Source organism: Lepisosteus platostomus, chromosome 28, assembly GCF_059453375.1.
Source record: "Lepisosteus platostomus isolate fLepPlt1 chromosome 28, fLepPlt1.hap1, whole genome shotgun sequence".
NCBI lineage: Eukaryota > Metazoa > Chordata > Actinopteri > Semionotiformes > Lepisosteidae > Lepisosteus > Lepisosteus platostomus.
Genome location: NC_142638.1, coordinates 4,467,527 through 4,495,334, shown reverse-complemented (window position 1 = coordinate 4,495,334; position 27,808 = coordinate 4,467,527). Strand labels below are relative to the sequence as shown.

Genomic DNA, 27,808 nt, shown 5'->3' with positions numbered 1-27,808 from the left:
TTTCATTTTAATATAGCATGCCTCTTGGTTAGCACACCTGAAAGGGGGTCTTTCTCCCTTTGCAGGCTGGAAGTTGCAAAAGGTGAAGGACCAGGGAGGCTCCATAACCAAAACATGACCAAGCATGTGGTGACTCAGCTAGATTGCTGCCGTGTGCCAGTTTGCGCCGCCATCCCTGCTTTTGTTGTGTCTGTGGTTGGTTTTTCTCTCCTCTGTCTTGATTCGACCGATTGGTGCCAGGGGCTCCCCCTCCGCCTCCCGAAGTGGATTGGCTTGGTTTGCAGCCCTCAGGCCAGCGCGCCGGGACTGTGAGCTGACCCCGGCACACACGCGCGCCGCAGGAAACCCATCGGTGTGAAAGAGACAGGGGGGTCAGGAACACGGCACATCACGTGCACCAGTTCCCATTTTATTTGGGGGGGAAAAAAAGGTATGAATGAACGAATTCCCTGAAGAATTAGTTCCCTCACACCTGAAGAAGGCTCCACGGCCGAAACGTTGTGTTTTCTCTCTTCTTTTTTTCAGCATGGAATAAACCTATCACTTGTTCCTTTGCGGCCTACGCATGCTGACGCAGCCCCCCACCTGAACTCCTAATTCCCTGATATCACTAATCACCTTTCCTGCGATTCGTTATTAAGGAACCTAGAGCATTCTTTTCTTTTCCTGGGGAGTGTTGTGGGGACCCAGTGGTACTGTGTCGATAAATGTCTGTAGCCTTTTGGAAACAGTCGCGACTGGTCCTGTCGTCTGTGTTCCTCAGTCACCTCGGTCCTCGAGCTGTAACCATGAAACAAGACATTTCTCTTTTTCAAAATTTTTTTTCCAATTCTGTTTCGGAATCCGTATAATTAATCATTCACATTTCAGCGTAGATTGCAACTTTTTAATAAAAATGAGAATCATCCACATAAGTTAATTATCAAGCTTTTTGTTTCTTTAAAATGTCTGAGAATTGTTTAAAAATTGCTGTGAAAGTCCAAACTGAAACTTGGTCTTAAATGCATAGCACGTTATTTTTTGATTGAATTTAACACCTCTTCTCCTTTGATTTATTTTTTAATTGGAATCCTTCCTGCCTTTTCCATTTTATGCGCTTTAGTGGAAGTGTAATTAATGTTTTAATGAAGACCTTTTTTATATATATATAGTCTTTCCAGATCATTTTCAGCTTTTTCGTTGTGATGGTAGTTGTGTTTCTTAGCTGAGTTATCACTTCATTTTTGATGCAATCCACTCCCCTTCGTACAAATGTAGCAGGGGGTTTCCTACAGAAACATGCTGTTGCTGTCAATAAGAGAGGCTTGCAAGCATTTGTCTGGACAGATGTCGGTCATCATTAAATAACTGTACCCGCAGCAAGAGCTTCTGACACATAGGTGATTTTTTTCTAAAGGCGTGAGTACCATTAGTCAGAAATTGGAGTAGTGTGTGTTATGAAAGAGGTAACGGCTTATTAGTCAGCTGTACATTTTGTTGTCAGTGCTCCGTGATGCATCAGAGGGCAGTTAATTCTTTAAAATAAATCAGGCGTGCTGTATTCTTCTCAGTACACTCAGTATTAGCTGTGTAGCGTCTTGATGTAAGCTGGGAAGACTGACAGCTGCTGAAATGTCTTTATTTGGCAAGATCCACAGTGCAACAAGTGAACCAGTGGTGTGCTTTTCCAGTGCTCACAGGGGGATTCCCAGTTCAGGCCCCAGCACTGCTGTGAAAGCATATAACTGAGACTCCCCCTGTTCCCTTTTCCACTGGGATGGAAAACTATCATCCTGCTGTCCAGAGCTCTAGCTGCCCTGGGCTTTCTAAGAGGCCTCTGGCGAAGCACCTACCTATATTAATAAAGGATCCTCTCCCCCAGAGTCTTTTCATCTTTTTCATCTGCATCACGTTTTCTCTCCTTCATCATCCTTCATCTTCTTTCATGTCCCTTGATTTCTTCTTGTTTTTTTCTTCTTGTCACCAAAAGCAGCAGGTCGGTCTGCTCTGTGCCCTCTGAAATACGGAGAATAAAGCATATGACTAAAATTTTTGCTACTGAAACCTTTTACTATCTATTACTAAAACCTTTCTGGTTGGAATTTATTTTGAGGGTTTCCGTTTTTTGTCCGCTGTATTACAGCGCTGCCCTAGAGACGTGCCGTGACAGGGCTGCCCTACATGGGGGTGACAGTGGAGCCGCACATTGCAAATTGACTGGAAGCACAGGCTCGTTAAGTCTTGCCTTTGAAACGGACAGGGAGGCTAACTGCGTTCAAGACCGCGTCGCGTTCCCTGCTGGAAATGGCTGACACGAGCTTTTGTCTGACAAAATGTCTTTTGACCATCGACACCGGGCCCTCTCGCGGTGCTCCTCGCTGTGGTGTCCGAGCGCGAGCCAGGCATGGGAGAGAGAGAGAGATGGAAAAAGGGGGCGCAGGAGGAGGCTGTAATTACGCACCACGGCGTTCTTCTGGTCAGGGCTAGAATTTGAGAAAACAAACAACAAAAATACATCTTAGCTCTTGAATTCAGTGCCATTCATGCTCGGAGGGTTAACAAGCAAGAAGTCACAGGCACAGAGAGGCTTTACCACAGGTGTTGGTTTGTCTCCTTAAACCTTTTTAGGGTACAGGCTTGGCTCAGGTAAGCTCAGCCTGACCACACTAGGACTGGTTGATTCAATTGAATTTGCCTTGCGCATCAAGAGCTCATACTGTACGTTTTGAAAGGACTTCAGAGAGAGAGATGTCACCTACCACTGGCTTTCCTGTACTCTGTTACAAGACTGGCAGCTCACCATGATTAGGCTTGAAAGGAACGAGTAAAGGTTTCTTCCGTGCTGAAAAGAAAAGAGACGTGACATTTCGGCTGTGGAGTCTTCTTCAGGTGTGAGGGAGAGAGAAAAACGGGCAGTAGATAAACCTCTCATGCACCCCAAAAGAAAAAGAGAAAGGGCCAGACAGAGGTCGTCTGAGCCGAGCAGCACCCTGTGCTACATGTCTGCAGGCCGGCGTTGTCATTGGCTGTCAAAGGCAGACAGGAGCGAGGTCTGAGAATAGACGAGAATTGTTTGCCTTATTTATCATATCCAACCATTCATCATCAGAAAACCATTTATTCCTGCTAAGCGTTGGAGCTACTCAGAAACAATCCCTGAAGAATAGTGTGCAAATCAGGACTACATCTTGGATGGGATGACAATGCATAGCAGGACACACACAGGAACAGCTTAGAGACTCCAGTTAACCTCGCCAGAATGTCTTTGAGCGGTGGGAAGAGAATGGAGTACACTGCACAAACCCACACAACTGTGGGGAGAACATGCAGACTTCACACAGAATGTGCCCCATTGCAATCTAACCCAGGACCCAGAAGCTGTGAGGCAGCAGCCTAACTGCCGCCCTACTGACCCGTCCTAAATTATTAGATTTTGTTCATATTCCCAAATTAACTTTGCAGGTTTTTGTACAAGACAATACCTTGCATCATCCCCCGCTGATGGCGACCCACACACTGCCTCGGTCCGTTATCGCTGAACACTCTTATTTAGGCTTCAGAATGCATTAGGCTGCATAAATAAATCAATCAGCAGAGCCTGGGGCATTCATCATGGAAAGATAATTGTTCCAAGACCATTCTAAGAACAGGCTCTGCGGTCTGGAATGTCATCTCATCCAGTCCCACCTCTGTAGGAAATTACAGTCTATTCAAGCCCTGTTGTGTATTTCTCTTTTGAATTGGAATATAATGATGTGATTGAATATTTTACGCAAATGGTACCTCTGCTATTATCCCATCTAGACGTGAGCAGAACACACGGGCGAAAATGAAAGCTTCGTTTATTTGTTTATTGTGCAAAACTTTGAGCCGCTCGCTTGAAAACTTATTTGATTGTTCTTTGTAATTGGTATGTGTCATTGCAGCATTCTGCATTAAATATAAGGTATAGCCACCGTATTAAAATAGTAACAAGGAAGTCTGAGGCAATACTTTCTGCCCATCTTCTGAATCTCTGTTGCCGTACATGAAGTGGTTTAAAGACTGGAAGAGCAGCAGGGCTGCTAGGCCTTTGTGATTTTTATTGATTCCAGGCATGCTCTTGCATGGCTTCAGTCGGATTGTATCGGGACGCGGTGCCAACTCGTACCCTTACAGCGTGCCAGCCCCTCCTTTACTTCTTGGACTTTTTTTCCCTCTTAAATCGCCTTCCTGAAGCTTTAGCTCAAATCAATCGATAACAAACTCAGACTTTTATATATAATTTAAACTATAGGGTCATTATTAAAAAAAAATACAATAAGAAAGTTTTACATTTTAGGGCAGAGAGCCCTTGGCCCAGTTTCCTGTTGAGAAAATTTTGTAATCTAAAATAAACAGTATTTTCCTTCTGTTGAGCACGTTTTTAAAGCATTGCTTTTTTTTTGCAGTGCTTATTAGTCAAATTTGAAACAGGGTTCTGTTCTGTAGCATGGTTGGGCACATAAGCACATTATAAACAAGTTTGCTTTGCAAAATCTCTCCCAGAGGGAGAGAGGCTAAAACCTTAAAATCATAAGAGTGACGTTGGCTTGTTTGTCTGCAGCCTCTCGTGTTTCTGCCGCTGAACCAAGCAGATGGCAGTGAATTTGTTTCTGGTCTCCTGAAGGTGCTTACTAATCTTCATTCCTCCTTTCCGGCACCTAGACGTCCCCAATACCAAACCCCATCAGAGCTGAGCAAGGATGGAGGCCCTAACAGCTGGTAACCCCAGCCAGCGTGACAACAGAAAAGGCACACAAACACATCGGAATTCTTGTCCTGAATCACTGTAATTAGAAGCTGCCATGTGTTTAGAAGTAATTGTTTAATAAGTTGCCTCCAGTGTGCTATTACTGTGGTTGAAGTGGATACAGGAATACACCGACACCCTGCAGTGAGGCGACGATCGCTTGTGATTCCCAGGACCAGAGAGCTGAGGCTCGATTCCAGTGTGCTTGGACTTGGTTGTCCCTCGCTGTTGGTGACGAGAGTGTGCCAGTGCTGTGTTCTACCAGGTCTGTTCTCACACTTGTGAACCAGCCCTCTAGCCTACCAGCAGGGGGCACTATTGGGGTGGAGGACACTACAATAAGAAGGCTCCCATGAACCCCGTGGAGGCCGTTATGGAGAAGGCAGGCATGACCAAACATGACCTCCAGCACTTAAACCAGTTGCAGGTTAATGGTGGACCTAGGAAAGGGTTAAAACGTGCTGCTACTGTACATTTCTCACTGAGGAGACCACCTGTAATCATTAATGGCTGATGCCACCTTTAAAAGGGCGCTTAGACTCTGAGCTGTGTTGTTGTCTCCTTTGTCTTTTCTGGCTGATCCTGCTTTCTTGTACAAGAGTGGCCTCAGGAAGTTTTCTTTTTACAAAACTAAGCAGTTAGCTTTCCAGATACGACCGCTCTGTGTGTTCTCCTGAACTACAGATGGAAACATTTGTTTTGTTGTCCTGGTGAAACAAAGAGAGGTGTTTTATTGTGAAGAAATAAATCCCAGGGCAGTTCCTTCCTCCCTATACTTTCCTGTCTGCACACTGTTATTATAAGGTTAAGAATGTAGTGTCTAACATTGACATGGGGAAAGTCCCAGGAGAGCCACCAGATATTATTTTATGGGTCGGTTGTGTCTGGTGCTTGTTTTCCAACCCTCCTCATTATGATCCTGTGGCACACAAAGACGTTCATTTGTGTCCCCCTAAACATAGGGAACTGTCCATTTTCTAATGCTCTGTGCTGGAGGCAGTGCTGGGACCCTCTGTGTCTTTTAGGTTTACCATTTAAATGGTAATGACCTGTCTAGGTCTCAAATGAGCAAAACCTGCCATTGGATTCTGATTTAGATGTGTGTCCTGCGATGGACTGGCGTCCTGTCCAGGATGCACACGGCCATGTACCTGTTGCTTGCTGGGATAGGCTTCGGCTCTCACACACATGCCCAGGATCAAGTGGTTGGAAAGTGGCTGGATGGGCTATTTAATGCTCTGAAACCATGGTAGTGTACAATAATCGCAGATATATGCATCTCCTTCCTGTTGGAATAAATATTTGTCTGGGTCTAAAGTGAGTCTGTGTGCGCTTTCCACGCGAGAGGAATCTCCCTTTTTTCGGAAGAATCATGGAATGATTCAGTAAATCCATCTGGCTACACAGGGGATGTATTTATCAATGGTCTTCAGATCCACCTAAAACAAAAGTAGTTGTGTCCACTTTAAGAGCTGTGTTGACACAGGAAACGGTTGCTATGGTGTCTGGGAGTGCGAGTGTAGCCGGCAGGTGCCACTGTCCCCGGCCACAAGCTGGAGGCCTCGGTCAGCACCCCGTTTCTCTGTGCCTGGGGGGGGAACCCCGTATTGAGATCATTGAGCATCTCTCCGAAAGAACTAGATGTGCGCACTTCGTGTCAAGAAAACGGAAAGGGGGTTACATTTTCTAAAAATGTATATTTTTATATCTACGTGTTTGAAGCTGCATATTTCCCCCTTCCAAGTTAGCAGCTACTGCCAGATGGTGCCAAGCGCTGTCTGCTGATCCGCAAGTACACTTGCTCCTGGCGATATCTGGGCTGTTCGCATGGTTTCTTACGAACTGCACTGTAAGTACTGGCTTGGCTGCGAGGCAGACTTCAACACCATTTGGAAATAATAAGAAGAACTCCTTAGCCGGCGAATTAGTTCTTTTTCATTGTAACTGGCGGAGATAATGTGATTTTTTTTTTCGGGTTGCTTTACTGATGAGTAAAAAAAAATGCGCTATAGAATGTTCCAGACCGGAGTGAAGACGGTTCCAGCTAGGGGCTGAGGGACGAATGGCCGATATCCCACTAATGTTTGTGTTGAATGAATCAAACGGATGGCTTTAGAGTGTCTCCACCCCTTACCCCCACCTACGGCTCTTGGTGTGGAGAATAAATATCTTTGTAGTGTTTGGTTCCGGCGGGCTGTGTGTCGGAGGGTCAGCCGGCACCGCAGTCGCCGTGTGCCGGCTGCAGGGAAGCGCATCCCCAGAGGGAAAGTACCAGACCCCCAACTCCTAACCTGTGGGGAATTCTAGGTGGGGGGCGGAGGTGTGTTTGGAGGCCGACGGCTGAGAATTGTACTGAGAAACGAGGGTGGGCTATAATTCAGCCAAAATAACCTTCATTAAAAAAAAAAAACTAAATCTGCAAAATGCAAGATTGCTGCTGTATTTTTAGCTTGCAAGGTCTGGGGGGTCAGCGTTTGCTAAAAAACTTTGCCTTTTTTCCTCACAGAACCTGTGGTTCAGGTTACATCTTGCGGAAAGGACATTCCTTGAAAGAAAAAAACGTAGCTGACCCGCAGAAAATGTAACGAATGGGCCCAGACTGATTTTGCACTCCGCTAGGGTGTTTCAAAGTGCAGTTGTAAGCTGGTTCTGTCGATGGAGATAATCGTGTTGAAATGATTTTAGTTGAGAATTTTTGGCCCCCAGTTTTACATTAATCATTTTTTATATTGTACAGGTTGAACCTATGAAAACCTCTTGATGGGGTTTATGTTCGTATATACACAGTAACTGAATGGTAAAAGCTCTGCCCTTTGTGAGAGTACTGGACTCTGTTGCTGGGTGGGAGTGGCACAGTGGTGCACTCGCAGTACTGGAGCTCAGGGTTCAGTTCCTGGGGTGCTGTCTGTGTGGAGTTTGCATGTTCTCCCCATGTTCATGTGGGTTTCCCCCAGGTGCTCTGGTTTCCTCCTGCAGTCCAAGCATAAAGCTAGCCCTGGTATGAGTGTGAGTGTATCTGTGTGTGCCGTGCACTGGACTGGTGTCCCATCCAGGGTGTACCCTGCCTGTTGCTTGCCCGGATAGGCTCCAGCTCCCCCTTGGCCATGTTTTGGATAGAGCAGTTAGAAATGGCTGGACACTATTGGCTGGCTGGTGTCTTTTATGTGCTCTCAGGGAGTGGGCCGACGGCTGTGTCATATGACCACAGCTCTTCACCAAGTGGGGTCTACTAGCTTCTCTCTAATTAGCTTTCCTGGACGATGTTTAATTTTTTTAATAAACGTGTAAGTAGATAACTTTGGAGCTTATTGTGTTATGTTATCGAGTTGTTTTTTTTTTGTATTGGATTACATTCTTTCTTTAAAAAAAGCACTTGGAATTGCCAGTTACCTGTATTTTTAGAGTAGTATTTTAAGCCCTACAGCCCTTGCCTTCGTCCTCTCCTCCTCTCCCTAGAGCTGATGGGAAAATACAGATGGTTTGCTGTCGCCTACCTGCCTGCAGAGCCAGTCAGCAGTGGGGACAGTACTGGTCCTGTAGTGCCGGATGGGATAGGTGGTGCTGATTGGTGGCCCGCTATGCTCACAGGGAAGCCTAAGAGAACGCAACTGCTGGCAGCACTTGACCAGTTATTCCTCACTGCTTGGGGAATCCTGTTCAGTTAGTGATGTGACCCGGGGTCATTTTATCAGTGTCTGAGCCATAGAAATCAACCTGGACTCTCGGTGAGCCCTTTTATTGATTGAGTCACTCAGTTGCCCCTTAAAGAACATTTCTAAAAACGCAGATACTCTAACTGATAAGGCAACCGGTCTGTTTCCACCTTCCTTTCCAGTTCAGAGTTCAGAGGTCGTCCCTGTGTGTGTAAAGCTTTCCTGCCAAGCTGCTGGAAAGGATGACCGTGACACTCCTGCCTGCATCCGTAAAAAAAAACTCCTCCAGCATCAGAACACGTACATGTGGAAAAACTACTTAGAAAATAGGACATGCTTTCTCCATGCATGTCACTTTTAGAGAAATGTGTAAATAAGCTTCAATGGGAAAGGATGAAGGAGGTCCAGTCCTTGCACTCTCTAGGACATTTTTGTCATCAGATCCACCACCATCATTTGAAGCAGTACCCTTGTAGGACCACAAGGCTGCCGTAAAGAATTTTTCAAGTTTTAAACCTTCAAAAAAACACAAGTTGACCTATGAAGGCAGAAGATGAACGCAATGTTATGGGTTATAAACATGATACACTGTCTTACGGTATTACACTTAGTATCTCAGCCTATTATATCACATGCAGATGTGTTATCAAACTGCTGTCGATTATGAAATTATCTTTATCGTTCAGATACATGACGAGATGTGTGATATCTTCTTTCGCGATTGTTGGTGTAGGCGGCTTAAAGTGGAAAGAATATATAAAGAATAGTTTTGCGGTTTCAGAGTGTGCAAACAAAAGACAATGTGCGGTGGACCTCTTGCAGAGACAGGCTATTAAAGCTGTGCAGATCTTAATCTGTTCATTTCGGCATCTGGGAGCAACACTGTAGATCGGAGGCAGTTATTATGCAAAACCGCCAGATTAGAATTTGTACAGCGTAATGACAGAAAGATAGTAGTTATACTTCATTTAAAAGCTAATTCTCAATGGATTCCGCTTGGCTTAGCAAAGTGTGCTACATGCTTCCCATCTCTTAATATTCCCACACCTGGCTCATTTTTTCGAGAGCTGCAGACTCGGAATATTTAGGAAAGTGACTGAATAATGCAGCCAGGCTTTCAGTCACTGGTGAGCCTTTTAAATTAAATTCTCACTCCTGGGACAGTCGCCTGCTCCCCCACTCCATCCTCGCAGCCGGCTCGGACGGCTCGGGAATGCTTCCGAAGTCATCCGTGGGGTAATTGGAGGCTCCTTGCACGGCCGCTATGGAGGATCCCAGGACGTGGAATATCATTCACTTGCCGTCTGGTCTCCAGGGTCTTGGAGCAATCACGCGCTCATCCTCCCCGAACAGTGCGTCAGCAGGGGAGGACGACAGCAGTGCCATAAATAACCTGCGACGCGCAAGGCGGAGATGCGGGCGGTGTTCATAGAAAAAGCTGTCCCTCAAGGTGCTTTAATTCTACATCTGTCCCCGTTCTTGTGTGATTCCGCCTGTGCTTCTGCAGAAGGGCACGGCGTGCTAAACTACAGAGAAAGCCCAAGTGCAAACAGTCATCGCTGTCCTATTTGCCGTCTCATAAACTACAAAGCTGTGCTCCTTTTTTAATTAAGAACATGTGGCGTGTAGCTGATTCTGGTGAGATGCAGCATGGTGGAAGGTCGCTTCTGGGTGTAACGCAGGGCCTGATGCTTGTGCAAACCAATATCTGTGTTAAAGGTGAGAGCGTGGAAGGAAAAAAAGGGAAGTGTCCCCTGTTTTTTTAGGGGTGCTGTTTTGAGTGTCTCACAGCTCAGCATGAATGCATTTTATGGCCAATCGGTAAAGTGAACAATGGTGTTGTAATTATTGTATGCGATGCCCCTGGCTTGCATGGGGATGTTCTGAAAATTTCCTCATAGTATTTTAAGTTCTGTGTTTAGTTCAAATCAGTTGTGTTATCAAAGAAGGCAACAGCTTGTTGGCTTGTTTTGGTGGAAATCATTATTTTTGTTGAGGTTTAGGCTGCTCTGCTGCAGGACTGGGACATGTTCTTTTGTTTTTTCAGTTGGCTTTCTCCTAATAACAGCATTCTCTCATTTCCTGGACTCATTGTTTATAAAGATAGAATCAGAACATTGTGGACATCATGCTCTGGATTACCTGACTAATGCTTGTGTGTTTACAATGGCACAAATGTCAAACTGAACCATAGAATATCGGGTTCATGTCTCTACTTCCTCAGCAAGTAATTAACTCTTCGGTTTCTGGCTTCTCCTGCATGACTCCTGATTGTTATGCAGAGAAGGTTTTTAAGTTTTTTTTTTGTTCCATTTTTCCCAGCTGCGTGTGGAAGGTAGTTCACAAGATGCACACAGCACGGCTGTGATAATTCACCCTTCACTTTGTTAATCTGAAAATGGGTCATAGCAAAGCTTTTAGAGAGTGTTTAGGTGTAATAAGCAAACTCCTTGCATACCTACTGTTTGGGTTTTAATTATATTTTTGTCTTTTGCACTAAGTGTGGAAAAACATTCCCACACTAATTGCATTGTGGATAGGATTCTCTGCAGGTGTGCAGGATGTGTGTAGTGGGAGTTTCTCTTACAGTAGGAGCTCCCCGCCTCCCATGAGGTTTTTCCAGCCCTGTAATAAGCCTACTTAAAAGTTTACTTTAATTTTTTACCAGCCAGGTACAAACTTTTGGATCAGCTTGGAGTTTTGGAACTGCTTTTTTCCTTCAAGACTCAGGAGAATGCAAACTTTCCTGTAACCTCTTCTTCAGCTCTCAGTATTGGGATCATAGGCTGCATAGCTTCTTCAACTATTGCAGAAGAAATCGAAGAGATTCAGCACTGTAGATGTGCTTGGAGAGGCTGAAAGATTAATATGTGTCAATAGAATTTCAACACGTAGTAAATGTCTTTGGAAATAAAATATCAGAGGTCTTCTTTACAGCTTCAGAGTACTGAAAACAAAAAGGGAATGAAATAACCCTTCCTATATTGTCACTGCACAGCGACTCCATCTCTACGTGAACATCATCTGGTTACAGGATGAAAGCAGCGCTCTGATGCAGGCATTTACAATCCTGAGAGACACTGACCAAGGGACTGGGGACTCCTTCGAGATCAGCAGCGACTCAAGGGCTCAGGGCCACTAGCCACGCAAATTAAGTTTCTGGCCGTTCTGGATGTGAAAACACAGGGTACCACTTCATGCAGAGGATTGTGGGAGTCTGCATCTGACCCCTTGGTCATCTGGTTGATGCTGACTCTAGGATGCTTTGACAAGCAGTAGATGAAATTCTTGGAATAGAGCATTAACCTCCTAGCAATCAAGTGAGGCAGGTTGTTTGAATAACCTCCTCTCCTCCCTGAATAACCTCCTCTCGTTTTACCAGCAGTCTCACGGCCTTGTGCTCCGCAAACAGACCCGACACCCATTGATTCAGCATGGAAAAAATGATAATACTGTATACCAACTATTTAGATTCGGTTGGCCGTCTTTTGATTTCCAGTTTCGCATCCCTCCGCTGTTTCCCTAACACCTGAAAAAATAGCTCCCCAAGATGTTGTGGCTGCTTCAGGGTTTTTTTCCCCAGCAGTTTCCCAGCTGTAGCTTCTTGCCGGAGGAGCCTCTGGGTGCTGCTGTACGGATCACGCAGCAATCCCTAATACACGCTGTTAAGAGAAGTGACATTTTAAGAGTATCTGGATGTAGAAATAAGAGGTTTAATAGTCTTCTTGAGAACATGTGGTGAAATCAAAGGACGCAAACACCCAGCCAGTGGGGTTCATTTTAATTATCGGGGCGCAGCCGGCGTGGATCGATCCAGTGGCTGTTTTTGTCCCTCCTTCCCCACGCTCACAACTAATTCTCCCCTCATTAACACTCCCCGGCTCCACAGACCTAATCATAATGACAATGTTTCTTTATTAGCCCTATACAATTTCTTGCATTAGGAATTCGTCTTTTCGCATACCCAAGCTTTTCTCCATGGAGACACAGACACACAGACAGGGAGAGAAGCTGGGGGTCAGAGCGCAGGGTCTGCTATTGTACGGCGCCCCTGGAGCAGTTGGGGTGAAGGGCCTTGCTCAGGGGCCCAACGGAGTAGGATTCCTCTGCCGGCCGCGGGATTTGAACAGGCAACCTTCCAGTAACAGGCGCAGATCCTGAGCCACAGAGCCACCGCTCCGCCCACCTCCACCTCCGCCTCCGTGACCTCCTGGCTGCGGGGGGCTCCGTGCGTGGCACGTGAATCGTCCCGTGTGGGGGGGGGGGGGAGCGTTCCGCGGTCTGGCCTCGCCCGGCGTGTCGGACCGCTGCGCTCTCCGATCGGCCCTTGGGCAGCAAGCGTGTGGCCAGGCCTTCGCTGCTCTCGGCTTCCTCCCTGCCCCGCAGGCGGTACTCCAGCGTGTCCGCCGCGTAAAGCCATATAAAGACTTTTTTAAAGATCTTATTTATTATATTTGATCCCTGAAGAAATGCACTTCAGTAAAAGGACAGTTACCTGCTGTATGAAACGCCTTCTAGCCTGGCTGGAGGTGTTAACTATTGCTGTGTCGTGACATAATTAGACCTTGTCACTCCAGAAGTGCGTTTGACACCCTAGTGTATTGGGTTCCCCACTGAGTCTAGTTTGTGTGGGCAGCGCTCTTCAGAAAGCAGGTTTCCGTCACCGAGTTGGGTTGTATTAAGGGTCCTTCCTAAGGACCAGACCTGGGGAGCTTGGATCTAGCTGCAGAAACCCCGATTGGCTACACTAGTGACAACTGAGGACACTCCCCGAGTTCAGTCCTCTCCACACAGAGGCATTATCATGCTGACGAAAAGACACGTGCATGAGAATGAGTTGAAATAATTAAGGAACTGCAGGATTTTCCATGTTAGACATGGGCATAAACATTTCCTTTTTTTTGTATTGTATTTCCCAACAACCGAAGCCAGCAGGTCTGTCTAGCTTTACCCTTGGAGAAGTATCTAATATGTAATATCATACAGGACAGCACGCTGAATAGCACACATCCAGTTGGTTGCTGCGCTTAGATCCTGTGCTCTTCCGAATGGGCTGTTGTCTCTGATCCTGCTGCCTGCTCCTTCTCAGCCCCTAAGAGAACAGAGGTCTTTGGAGCTAACAGAGGCTGTCTGCAGAGGGCAATAGAGATGAGCTCTTCCAGATGTATCTGATGACAGCCTCTTATCACTGGGTCTCTCTAGATTTAGGTGAGAAGTGTTATTTATAGGGGGGTCTCTTTTTGAGGTTTCTGTGATAGACCTCTGGTTCTTATATTCTCGCAGAGAAAGCTGTTAAATGGAAATTTGAAATAGTTTGCTAGAGACTATGCTTGCATGTATGTTTTTAGGAACCTGAAGTTTTTTTAAATTGTTGCTTAAATGTTTTTAGCATGATTTTGATAAGTTGGTCATTCATAACCAGCCTAATTGATAGTTCTGTGACTCTAATTAATCTAAAAAGATTAAGTGACTCTAATTGTCACATAACCATTAAATCATCTTTTTAGGGAGAAATTGATTGGGATCAAGTGATGAGGTGATTTAATCTGTTGAATATCAAGCTTGGGAAAACAAATCAAGAGGAAAACATAGGAAGTATCGAATATGATGTTGGTGGTTGGACCAAGCCATCTCCAGTGGGCTTACCAGCAGTGGAGTTTAGCGATGAATCAGTTTTCTAAAGACCAGCCAGGTGGACTTCGGGGACTGTGGATCAATTCAGACGTAGAGTTTGTGTTCATGTGGGTTTCCTCTGTGTGCTCCGGTTTCCTCCCACAGTCCAAAGACAAACTGGCAGGTTAATTGGCAAAATTAAATTGCCAGGAAAATTGGTCCTGGTGTGAGTGTGTGTCTTTGTGTGCCCTGCGACTGGCATCACATCCAGGGTGTATGCTGCCTTGCACCTGTTGCTTGCCAGGAAAGGCATGTAGCTCCCCTGCAACCCTGAATTGGTTAGATTTGATAGTGGATTATGAATAATTGGATAGATCCACTTAGAGGATGGATGGACACAGTGCTGTTGTATACCCTGGCTGGCACTGTGTGTTACAGAAAAGTGAAATCTGGCGAACATGTTAAATTCCCTCTGTAAGTTTTTGCGAAAAAAGTACAGTACTGTAAAATTGCTTTGAAGTCATATAATTATAGTAACCAGCATTAGATGAAGAATGTGTGTTCTAGAAATTACAAACCACCTATCAATCTTGGTTAATAACAAAAATGACAGTTTAGCAGGAATGTTAAAGCAGCTGGAGTGAGGGAAGTAGGAGGATTGTCAAGGAACCTGATTGACTGACTAATTAATTGATTGGCTTGATGTACAGTAGGTGTGATTGAGCAGTATGGCAAGGGGCTTGCTGTGGAGCTTATGAGGGGCATGCTGCAAGCTGTAGCCCGTGGGCTTTGAGACAGAGTCAGTCAGCAGGGACTCGCAACACCCTTGGTGACCGATATTAACGTGATTGACGGGGGACAGTATGAAGAAGGAAGAGATGCTTGTTGATACAGTTGGCGTGAGAGCAGAATGACAGTATTGCCTGCTCTGCTCATTTTACTTTCCCATCCATTTGGAGGAACGTCAGCTGAACCGAACAGATATCAGAGTGATGAGCCGCTCAAAAAGAACACGTAATTAATCTGCAATGCGAGTGGCATTAATGAGAATAGATAACGTTTGCTGTGGAATATTTGACCTCAAGCAAAAATTGTCTGGTGTCTCCCGAGCTAAAGCTAATAATGCCAAGCACTGTGGGCGCTTAAGAGGATGCACGTGTTCAGTTATTTTTCAAGTGCACAAAAAGGAAATGGCATGCAAAATTTGAGAAGGGGTGTTTCTTTTTCACTCTGTTCTGTTTTTAATTGATGCTTTGAAAGGATGAGTGGAACTCTGGGTGCTGTAGAACCTGCATGCGTGCACTGTTAATCACAGAAGGAAACCTCTTTAATCCTTCCTCAATTCATGTTCCGCTCATGAGCAAATGGGTGTGCGGCATCTGTATAGATTTCAAACCTTTCGGACCATTGGAAATTCGCTGAAGAGCGTGTAACAAAAAAAAAACAAATGATGGCATAAGCCGACTGAGCTTATTCAAGTAAAGAGTTCTCTTCTTGTTCTTTTTAAATTAGTTTGCATGACAGGTTACTGGTCTTGACTACTGTGCAAACTTGCCTCAGAGCAGAGCACAGCTGTTGCTCTGATCTGCAGTGCCCTGTGGCCACTGTATAGCGCCTGCTGCACATCACCCAGGTGGGGGGCTGCACTTCACTAGTGGATGCAGTTGGTCTCTTCCTATACTGTATGTGAAGTGCTTTGGGATCCTTTGGGATCAAAAGAATCCTATCCAGGCAAGCAATTAGGAATTCTTATGATATTTTCTGGTCTTTCTGTAGGTGTCGTGTTAAAAAGCAGTCATTACCAGGCTGGGTAGCCCTCTCATGTCTGGACAGTGCCTGTTTTTCCAGTAGCTCTTCTCCTGCCGCTGTTGAAAACTTCAGCAAACATGAAAATGGTGGGAACAGGATGTGTTTTCTTACACTTCAAGTGAAGAGGAGCGAAGGAGGACTTTGTGAGCTGCTTGTGATGGTTGGATTTACTTTGGCAATTCTCTCTTTTTTTTTTGTCAGTCTCTGTTTAAACAACCGGTTCATTTAAATAAAGGAGTCATTTCTGCAGGATATCCTGTCCTGGCACTAACAGAGCACATCTGTAAAGATTTGAAGCAAGTCAGATAAAAGGTATGAGGCAGATTCAGAACCCCCAGCAAACTTTGATTTATTACCAGTGCTTTACAAAGGTCTTTAATGCAGAGTGTGTGACGCTGCAGTAGACATTAAATACCGGATAATTTCTTACTCTGTTTTACACAAGGAAACAGATGAGAATCCCATTCTGTAGCATTTTAATCTACAGCACGTCTTCACATTTCACCCTTTCCACCTAATTCTTGGTTAAATCATGTTGATAGATGCACAAAATTAAAATGATCAATAGAATGTATTCCTCCTTCCATTATTATATTTGTAAAACAATTTAGTTGGCTGCAGCATGTAAATTCTCAAACTGATCAAACTCCTCTGCATAGGAAGTCTCGGCTGTTTCATCAGGGAGTGGACAGAATACTGTATGAGAGGCCAGTGGATGCTCTTATTTTAATTTTGGTATAGTAAAAGATCCTAGTTATTTCTACTGAGTGATGACTGCGTACACTTCATGCCTTACCAGAAATGCATCAGTCAGGCTGATGTGGTTGATCCAGACTGTGGCGACACTCAGCTCTGCAGGATGAGATGGGTCAGTTGGGCGAATGTGGAATAAGAATTCATGCTAAAATGCCCTGATTACATCACGCACAGTACTGTTCAGGTCAGACACCTTCTGATTACACTCTACAGTAATATGGATTGTGTCTCATTAAATAATGCTAAGAGAGGATTTGACTAATTAAATACTTGTACAGCAGGATTGTCTTTGGTAAACATTCATAATCCAGACTGGTAGCAGTACAGCTTATTGATGAGAGCCTCTTGCAGGGGTAAGTAAGCCTCATCCTTGCTAATTGCATCTCAGATCTAAACCAGTTAAATGGCTTAATTGAATCAATTAATTGTATAAAAGATTAAAAATAACACAAGGTATCTTGAACCAGGTAACTTAAATATAACATACAGTATGTGCATATTACTTAATATTATTCTTTCTATGAGTGGCAGTGCACTTATGCTTAATGTATTTATATTTTAATGCAAAGAACAGTTTAGCTGAAAATATTTTTCCATTGCATCCTTTAAGCTATCAAGAAGCTCTAGTACCTTGAAGTGATAAGTCATTGATGATGCAGAGACATAGCATGTACTGTATTACTGTTTTCTAATCCGATCGAGTGCAAAAGTAGTCAGAGTTTTAAACTTTAGACCTTTAATGCACTGTGTGTGAGCCTTCAGTTAACTTTTGAGTGTTATTTATCCAGAACCCTGAAAATGTCCTTGCAGTTATTTGGTAATGGCTACTTTTACAGCTAACATTGCGCTTGGGAGCGTGGCTAATCTGAGTGTATCTGGATCTAATATCTGTTCCTTTTGGCAGGCAGTGTCAGTTAACAAAGTGCTGAGTCTTGACTCCTTCCTGGCCTGCAGGAGTGGTGACACGCCGATAGCATCTGTACCTGCAGCTGGTTATCGCAACTGAAAACTCCCTTTCAAAGGAGAGCCAGTTCGCGATAAGGCCGTTCCTGTTTTTCGGAGCAATGGGGGAGGGGGACTGGTGGAATGACAGCAGGTGAAGAGAGTTTCCAACAGTGCATCCCAAAAAGGAGGGAATTGCCAAAAAAGAACCTAATTGGATTAGAGGAGACTGTTTTGAAGCAGGTGAAAAGGGAAGAGTTCGTGCATGGCTAATTGAGATGATTAATTTGCATTATTTTTTAACGAGTAACAGCTTTAGTCTTCATCTTTACCATACCCTTCAAGAAACCATGTAATGATAATAAGCAGCTAGCTACAGGACATGCAGCAGAAAAACTTCCCCCAAGAAGATTTCAAGAATTACAGATGATTGAATCCTAATGAGCTATTTGGAACTTATTCAGTGAGCTTACAAGCTAGGCAAGGGAACATGCAGCCTGATACATAATTCATTGAAATATCCAACTGATTTTATCTTTGTTTAATCTCGGTTTATGAAAATAGACTCCCACTGCTGTGTTCAGTAAACATGAGCCGCATCTCTCCCAACAGAAAGGTGGCAAAGACATGGAAATCTGATTAAGATTTTGCTTGGAGGTTTTAGTTAGATGTTTACCACCATATGGCCTGTTTTGTAGGGACCTGACGCTTGTCACTGGCCACCTCCCAGATGAGGAGATTTGCTGGGCCATGCGGCACCCCCAGGGCTCAGGTGTTTAAAAACACAGAAGCTTTGTGTTTGATGCCCTCGGCTAAAGAAAAAAATTGAAATTTGAATAAGGGAGAAGATAGCATTTATACAGTTGTGTGACGTACTCTGTTCTCACTTATGTGCAGCGGATGTAAGTGGACAGGGTAAAGTCATGTGAGAGTTGATGTGCAGTTCCCATAACTGGACGAGCGTGCTTTTCATACGGCCAGCTAACCCTCATCTCCAGTTGTGCTGTTCATATGACCAGCTGTTAGTTCTGTGCTGGCCATGTGTAAGCTATTCATGGCAGCTCAATGGAAATGGGGCACCAACTACTGACTCATAACTCTCCATGCACTTTGTCTCCATAGAGCCAATGAGTGATGCCAGGCTTTCTCACCAGCTAAGCTGGGCCCTACAGACCAGTATGAAGTGACTAGAGGCAGTGAACCCCTATCTGCGATGAGTGACAGCTCAGTGATTGATTAGCTGGCTGTTTCCCGACAATGTTCTAATTAAAATGGCTTGTAGGATTCCCCTCATTGATAATGATGTGCTCACCAGCAGCACTGTGACTGAAAGCTTGGTTGGGTCAGATATTTTTAATGCTGTTTTTCTGATCCAGTATGTTAACAAAGTACTAGTTCCACACCTGTTCTGTCTGTCCAAAAAACGACTCCAAGGGGACTTGGCTGCTGCAGGTGTTAAAAATCGCTGAATGCATGAAATTGAGCAAGACAAATCGTCATGCTTTTTAAAAATGTTTTCCAAAACGTTTTTGCTCAGGTATGACATTTGATGGAATACAGGTGTTGCAAAAGTTAAAAACACCGCTGTGACTGACTAGTGCCTTTAACAAGGCAGTTGCGCTGGTTTTTTTCTGCTTATTTCATGTCATTTTTGGCACCTTTAAGGATATGTTTTACTTTTGAGGGTTTCTGAAGTGCCAACTCCCAAATGTAAATATATAGTTTCTGTAAAGTTATCTTTCAGAGTTTATTAGTGATGTAAAGTTAAACACTGAGTATTGATCTCAAAGAGCTGGTTTTGAGGCTTTTTGCGCGTGGGTGTGCTTTTCTGTATGGCTTATTTTAGGACTGCTAAAGAATCTGTGGAGGATTTGGAAATTAAGATTTGGGAATAAACAATTACAGTCTCGAGTCTTTTAGTCAGGTTATTCCCTGTTCAGCTATTTCGATCTGCTGTCCTATTTAAGACAAGATGTTAAACAGTGTGATTAACGCACTTGGTTAAATGCCTTTTAGATGAACCCCTTCCTTAACACCTCTCAACCTTCTACGTATATCTGGAAATCTAGAAAAAAGCAGGTTATTCAGGTTCCTGATGGAAGTATCTTCAGTGTTGATTCCTGTATGCCAGGAGCTTTGAACTGGCAAACACGTTGGACACAGCGAAGGGCTGGCAGGCATTGTGAGCTCCCCGAGTTCCTAAAAAAACAATCCCTTATTGATCTCTTTTGATTTTGGTTGACAAGCTATCACAGGAGCGCGCGCTGCTGAAGGTCTGATAGAATTTGAGAGTCTCGGCACGGAGACTCTCTGAGCAGGCTGAGACTGCAGCTGTGACGGCTGCGTCGATGATCTCGGAGGCACATTTTTAGACATGAGCAGCAGCCAGCGGACACTCAAGGTCAGAGAGCTCTTCTGAACCTCCTGCGGCGGCTGACTGGAGGAAACGCAGAACCCGCTGCCTGTCGAGTGTGAGGTTCCCAAGAGAGGGTGCGGAGTGGGAGGGTCTTGGCGATGTGACGCGTGGGCGTACCTCTGACCTGCGTGACGTCATTTGTCACCGGTGCGTCCAGCGGTGGCAGTGCTGACCGGGCGGTTCCTGTCTCGGGGTGGCCGAGGTCCGTGTGACGTACGGTACGGGAGCTGGGAACCGGATGTCTGAGTTTGACGACACCTGGGTGCCAGCTGCTGTGTGGGCCCGTCCTGTTCCAAGTGTGCGCCTGCCCCACACGGGATGTTTTGTCTCTTTGGCAAACCTGTGCTGGTATTGAGGCTTAAAACATGGGGGGGGGAAATCCGCTTCATGCCTCCACCACGGTAGATGAGAATTATTCTTAAACATGTCTGTGCTTGTGTTAGGGTCTGTGTACTCTGTGTGTTCCCTTTTCTAATGCTTCCCGTGCGTTTCCATGGACACCGGGCTCATTCACATACAGATACATATGTAGCAAAATTCGCAAAGAATTTGTGAATTATTTCTTCGTCCCTAGCTGTTCCATTGATGGAGTCGGAAAGGACAGGCCTGGGTGCCGGTGTTTTAAAAGGACAGGTTTCTGAAGTACACTGATGTGATGTGGCGCCCTGTTAGAAGGAGCAGGAGCCATGAGAGAATGGTAGAGAATAAAAGTGTCAAACAAGATGTCATGATGTATACATGCAATGATAAAATTATGCAATCAACCAATAATACCTCATTTAGAGTATTGTGTACAAGACATTATTGCTGTTCTAAAATCACCTGAGAGAAGAATAGCCCGATGTGTTCCCAGTTTTAAAGGAGTCTTTTACGCCGCCAGGCTCAAAGAACTGAGTCTGGAATAGAGAAGGCTAAGTGGGGACCTGATTCAAGTATTCAGATACCTCATAGTCGCTGACAGTCAATCCAGTGAACTTGTCAGAACTAACAGTGAGACAAGCAGCAGAGCACAAAGATGGAAACTGCAGGGAGGTGCATTTACAGGGGAGCTGCAAGGCTATTTTTATATTTGGGAGGTAGAAAGAATCAACATTGATGATGCATTTCAAACCCCAATGAAAGTAAAATGTACACAGCGACTTGCAAAACCTCCAATTTACATAATAAAATAGACTAAATTTCCCGGTCTGCGCAGCACCATGTTGTGCGATCCAGAATGAGGTTATACAGCTTCCCGTGAGCTGAAGCGGCCCATCTTATGATCCAATAGAAGTATTGCTCTCGACTTTGAGATGGTTTTGCTGACAAATACTACTTATGTGTTAACTCCATGTTGGAACGTTTCTGAAAATCTGAAATATATATTAATGTATATGAGATGTCTGCTGCACAACCTGTACTTCATTCGTAGATCTTATTACGGTGACTAGTGAGCAGGAAGGGCCGCATCACAAACACAGTACTCGCAAACTTTCGACAGCACGGTGACTTACAGTACTTTCACAGAGTTTCACGATGTTGTGCTCAACTTGGAGTCTTGTGCATTTTTCCAAAACCACCAATATATTGGTTTTGTCACCAAGATTTAATAACCGGTCTGAGGAACTGGGGCCGTAGTTCCTCTTTACAACTGAGAACAGGGGGCGCTTCTTTACAGTAAGAGTTGTGAGACTCATGGGATCAAGCTACCCGGTCAGGTTCTTGAATCTGATGCCCTGACAGCATCCGAGTGAGATCCTCAGATCAATTAGCTAGCAAGCAAACAGGCTGCAGGGGCTGAATGGCCAGCTCAGGTTTACAAGTGTCCCTGTGTTATGCACCTCTGGTCAGAGCTGGGTGGCCAATGAGGTGGAACGACCAGGAGCCTCTCTGAGGGAGGCGGGATGTGACTAATGGCTGTAAACAGGAGTATCCTTTACATGTGTTTCTTTGGTCAAGGTAGGAAGATTAGCCTTAATTGGGGGTGCTTACTGTTGTTGGCGAACCCTTTTACTTCATTTCTTGACTCATGTTGTTCTTGAGTGCCTGCTGTTTTGGAACATTATAATCCCTTTAAAAATGTACATTATTTTTGGCGATGACCTGCAATCGTTTTACGGCATTTCCTCGACTGTGACTGTGTGTACCTTTGTTGTTGTTTTTTTAAGAGGCTCCTTGTGTTCACTGTGAGGTAGCCGGTACTTCTGCAGCCCTCCCTGTCAGCAGTTTGTCTGATTTACAGCACCCCTCTCTCTCTCAGAGGTGGGCCTGTGTTTACATGGGGGTTAGTTGTGATTTGCTACTTTCCAACTATTTGATAGAATTAACCAATCACAAGCTACAGGCTCAAGGGATAATTCATGTACCACTTTTGATTCGTGCACAGTGCTCACACAGTTTCACATAACGTACACATGAACGCTCACACTCCTCCGAGAGACCGAGGTTCAGGGGTGTCGAACACCTCCATCACCCCTCAAGCCTTGCAGTAGCACCTCAGCACCTTGTCCTCTGCCATTTTCTTGCAGGCACAGGGTGTGCTGAAAGTCCTCCTTGAGCTTCTAATCCTGTTTGCTCTGCACTACAATTGCTCAGGTCTTAGGAAAAAGTCTTCCTGAGTGGCTCTTCAGCTCCAGTTATTAGAGGGCAGAATAGATGTATTTCTTGGCCGAAGGAGGTACGATAGGGGGGAGACATGCTGAAGTGTGAGGCTGGGATTATGGAATGCTGTTTAAGTGCCTCTGCAGTCAACACCCGAGTTTCCTTAGTGCTCCTGGAGTGTCTTTGCTGTAATTCTGCAAGGACTTTCCTGTGATACCAAGCTATTATAGCAGGAGGTTATCAAACCTAAACCAAATTGGATTTGAAAAGATGAAACCTATTTCATTTCTAGAACGCTTAAATAACACCGTGTCTCTTATGTCATTCGTTCTAGCTTAGATCTCTAGCTAGAACGTAATAACTGAAGCTTAATATGTCTAAGGGGAATCCTGACTAATGCTCTGCTGGACTGTTGTGCATCTTTTCATCCCTTTTTTGTTTTTGTCTGACTGCACTCATTTGATTAATTTTTAATTGTGTTTTCCCCCCAAAGCCCAATAAAGAGTTTGCCGAGTATCCCATCAGTACGTCTGCATTGGGCTCTGCCAGTGAGATCACAGGAAGGGCACGGAGGACTGGGAGCTGACGCAGCCAGCTGACTGTTTTCTCCTTCTTTTTTTTTGCCAGCTCACTCCTCTTGCATGGAGGGAAGAAGCCCTGCCCTGCACTCTGAAGATCAGCCCGCGATTCAGGGTAAGCCTGTGCAGCTCGGAGCTGCAGGACCCACCCCAGGGCCTGGCTGAGTGGCCCAAGCTGCCAGCTGCTTGTGGGAGCAGTGGAGAGCTGCAGTGATTGTTTTGTAAGGAGCTGGCTGGTGAAGTGGCCCTTGTGCTTGAGTCATGATGCTTGTGCAATACTCGGTTCCCATTAATGTACAGTGTGTAGCACATCACAACAAATGCCTAATCGTGCATTAAAGAAAATGAATCGATCGATATGCCTAGTGTCACTTTTAAGGCGCTATTTGAGGAGCTGTGAGTTGCTGCCAGACATTTCCTATCCACACATCGTGGTCCATTTGGAATTCACTGCTTTTATCACCCAATGTTTTAATTCAGGTGAATATCAAGAAGGACTCCTGGAGGGTTATTCGATGTTCATCAGTTTTTATTTAATAAAGTTATTGTGATCCAAACAAAAACATTAATTGACTTTAGTTCTGACTTTCAAACACAGTGCGTTACACACTAGAGGCAAGGTTTTCTAAAGCTCTGCAGAGCTTGGCTTTGCTTTGCTTTCATTACTCCGTGAAATGAACTCATCCTAGCAGAGGGTTTCAGAAGAGTATATAATTATCTTTAATGTCTGTATTCAACACGTATAGTCTTTGGGACATCTCCCATGGTCCAAAAAGAATGAAATTTAAAGAGTAACACAACTCTCCAGGAGCAAAAACATCAGTCTTGCTACACATATTTATAGCTTGGGAAGTTTTGTGTTTTATTCGAAGCTGGAATCACCAGTGGTAAATGAACTCGGATCACTGTTACATTCCCACAGGAACTGTGAACACTCCCCCTTCCACGCGTCTCAGCCACTTGTAATTTGAAATACCGCAGCCTGCAGAGTTCCCCGCAATGAAGTTAGCATCAGGCGGAGGAGGGGTGCTTCTCCAGATGACAGCTGTAAGCTTAGAGGCTCCTTTCAGCTCCCTGCTGAAAGTCCCAGAGCTGCAGCAGGCCCGGCCAGCTGTGCGCCACTGCTTTTTGAAGTGAAGTTCACTGTCGAACCCGGGATACCGGGACTACGGAGCTCAGCCTTTGCTCTCAAGAACCTTGGCTGGCTGAACCAGCAGACGCAGCCCTGTGTCTTGCGGGCTGAGCCAGGAAGATGATAACATTGTCATTTAGAATGCAGTAAGGTGACGTTCTGCTGTGATTGTCCTGCTCTGACAATGAGGATGACCAGCCACAGCGCCCAGCACCCCGTCACCAGGTGCAGTACCTTGGCAGAGCCATGCCCTACATGAAGAGCCTGATCTGAGCCGGCAGCCTGCTTTTGCTGGCTGGCCACTGCCTGCCTGGCTTCCTCTTTGACAGTCGGTTTTTCCGAGACCAACTGCTCGGTGGAAAAAAACAAACTGGCTGGCTGAGTGGCAGTCCTCTTTAACAGTGTGGGTGTTGCTAACTGGTAGAGAATGGTGGGTGAGGAGGAAAATCCAATTGATTTGCTTTTAGGGCTTCCAATTCCAGTTCAAGCAGGGTGCTTATTTAATTCAGTGCACTGTTTTTGCAATCAAATGCGCATCAGCCGTTTTGTTCTGCTGAAGTCAGTATTATGCAAATAGCTGATTTGCAATATTTGCTCTCGAACTCCCCTGCGCTCCTGTTTAGCAGCAGAAGAGTATCAGGCCTGCAGTGTGAAGGGACTGGGCTGTTTGTGTAGTGCTTAATGCAGTCGACTCTTCGCAACATTTCTTAGTGGCCTGCTGGTGACAGCGATAAGCTTTCAGTTTTTAGTTTTGGGGAGGAGAGTGAAGAAGACAGTAATAGGCTAAAGATACTAAGTGAGGAAACTTTCTTCAATCAAGATAAACTAGGATGGAGAGAGACAGGAAGGATGTACGGACATGTTTCAGTGACTTTCAAATAAACTACAAGATAAGTGACACGTGCTTTAAATGTCCTGAGCTTCTAAAGAAGTCTAAATTCTTTACTGTAAGTTTAATGTCACTAACAGTAGACTGCTAATTCCTAGGGTAGTGATCTCCTTCCCAGTGTTGTGTTTTTATTTATTCAGTACCATAGCTCACGAATTAAAAAAAAAAAGCAATTTCTTTTTTGGGTGATTGTGATCAATTTTTGGGTGATTGCGATCAATCACCCAGCAGGTATATCACTCTTTATAATTTACAACAAATGTTTTTTTTTTTGTTTCAAAGATGGCAGCATAAACACAAGAAATTCACAGCATTTTCTATAACATGGCACAAAACAGGAAACAAAACATTTTTAACTACAGAATTAGACAAAAGTCACTGCCATGTTGCAACTATATTACAGTATATTATTGATCAATATCATAACTGAAAGAGTATTTTCAACATTACTATCACTGCTTAAGCACTGTGTAATGTAGCACATTATAGACCGCTCTCACTACAGAATTGTAGTGCTACAATAAAGTACATAATTCACTAACATTACTGCACTGTAACTACTACTTGCTATTAGTTTTTGAGCTGTGATTGTTGCTTCGTTGGCGGACATTACAGGTTACAAATGAGATGAGGCCATTAGACCCATCTAACCCTTTTAGTTGCTAGTAGCTAATTGATGCGCGGCTCTGCTCCAGCCTGTTGTCACTTTTAAGAGCACTTTTCTGAAGAAGTCCTTTGGGTTGACTTTGTCACTTTATTTGAGAGTTAGGGAATACTTAGCTGAGGTTCGCTCTAAGTCTTCACCGTTGAACCCCGACAAGGTTTTGTCTGTTTTGACAGTCTATGGAGTTCCTTTAAACCCACCACAATTTTGGTTCCCAGTGGGAGAGTGATAACCTGTAATTTTGACATCCTCTGTACCCAGTTAGGCTGCAATGGTTGCAGGTCCGAGCAGGTTTTGTGGCAGCAGGATTAACACCTTGCCTTGGTAGACCAATATATTACACGGAGGTCGTGACTACTCCCTGTCACTTCGTAAAGATTCTGTGATACTTTTTTGGTAGGAAAAGCCCAATAGTAACAACCTTTATTTCCATCCACTGGAATATATAGCCTAGCTTGATTTATGTTCATTTAGCATAAACAAATGTCAAACAAAAGGTGATCTTTTGACCTCCCAAGAGGTAATTGACCCTTTGGCATTTGTCAAGATAGAGTGCCTTTTTTTAGAGAAATGGTATATCTGCAATCTTTATTTATTCCATTTAGTGCCTATTTTATGTCTCAATATGTGTGGCCTTAGGGTTTCTTGGGGTGTTTGTATTGGGATTTATACACATGAATACAAACCATTAATTTTTAATATTTAAAATGAGCCCCCCCCTTAGCCTTGTGGAATTCTGGTTTTCTCCAATACATCAGCGTTCATGGCATGAATATCAGGTTCCAAATGGCTGACTGCAGGAGGATCTGCATGACACACAGAGCCAGAATACCAGGCAAAATGTGTTGTCGTTTCCTTTTTGTGCTTGGTATTTAGTTGCTATTGATGCTCATGTTGTTCAGTTGTATATGGCCGGGAGTTGGAATGACATTAAAATTCCTAGCATGCACCACTATTGATGAGAAGAAGCGGGAACAGAAGGAGCAGGAGGTGACGTAGGAGAGGCAGCAGCAGAAGAATTAATTATCGTGCTGAGTTTGATTAAGGGCATCTTTCCTGCTCTGGTCAACATGCGGGTTGGGCTTCCTGTCTCGTGTCCAGACGCCTCCCAGCTCCCTGTGTGTGGCTGTGTTCTCAGGGATGTGTTCTGCCTGGCTGGCAGACGTCTGTGGTGATGGCATTAGCTCCAAGCCCTGAGCGCAGTGCCTGTGTGCCAGCCCATTGGTTGGTACGGGAACATCAATATGCTTGTGACTGACAGCCCCTCCCCGTCCCGCAGGCAGCAACATGATACTGGTGGCCTGCCAGCATCGGAACTGTTTATTAACATTAATAGCACTATTGTTATGGACAGCAGTATTACAGAAGAAATCGATTGAAAAATATCAGTACTATTTATGCTGCATTGGAATCTTAAAATAATCATTAAAGGTCTTAAAACATGCTTGATTGGTTTCTGCAAACAGAAATGTTTCAATACATATGTTTAGTGATGTAACTCTGCCTGCATTCCAGGTATAACCATTTAACTACTGTCCTTATAATAATAATAATAATAATAATAATAATAATTGACACTGAATTCATTCGGAATGGTGCCCGTGCAACTGGACCAGCAAACCTGGGAACAACATTTATGATGTTTCTAAATAAAATCCTAAGAGCATGTGGAATAGTAGAACTAGATGGTCTGTTTTAATCATGTCAGACACTGCATCACCAGAGACACATGCATATCTGTTGATCTGTAATAAAAGGACTAGACTAAATTTAGTGGTTGAGGTTTTCCATGTTTACCTTCAAAAAAGCACCTCCTTTAAAACTGTCTTATTTTAAACTAAAATAATAAGTTCTTTACCGAAAAGGAAAATAGGCAGCACCACATCTGTTTAAGAATCTTTTTAGAAATCATTAAAATTTTAGACACTGCAGTTTTGCGTTTCTGTCCTTGGATATTTTAAGCTGAAATTGCATTTTTCAGCAGATCTGTTGTAGGCACATGGAGAAAAGAGCTAAAAGTGCAGAG

The 27,808-nt window shown here is 44.4% G+C and overlaps 1 protein-coding gene across 10 annotated transcripts in view; it reads left to right on the top strand.

Annotated features, from left to right (window-relative positions):
* The window catches only part of LOC148638614 (protein TANC2-like), a 224,060-nt gene that overhangs the window by 37,686 nt on the left and 158,566 nt on the right, over positions 1 to 27,808 (top strand). For 4 of the 10 annotated variants that reach the window (XM_088622749.1, XM_088622750.1, XM_088622754.1 and 1 more), the window contains one exon: positions 23,147 to 23,212. Coding sequence is in view for 7 of the 10 variants with exons in the window: in XM_088622754.1 (XP_088478880.1) it covers positions 23,161 to 23,212 (52 nt within the window). In the remaining 3 variants the exon portion in view is untranslated. Of the gene's footprint in view, positions 1 to 6,293; positions 6,600 to 23,146; positions 23,213 to 27,808 lie in introns of those variants that run through there. The other 6 variants (XR_015930926.1, XM_088622757.1, XM_088622748.1 and 3 more) reach the window with 3 other exon arrangements.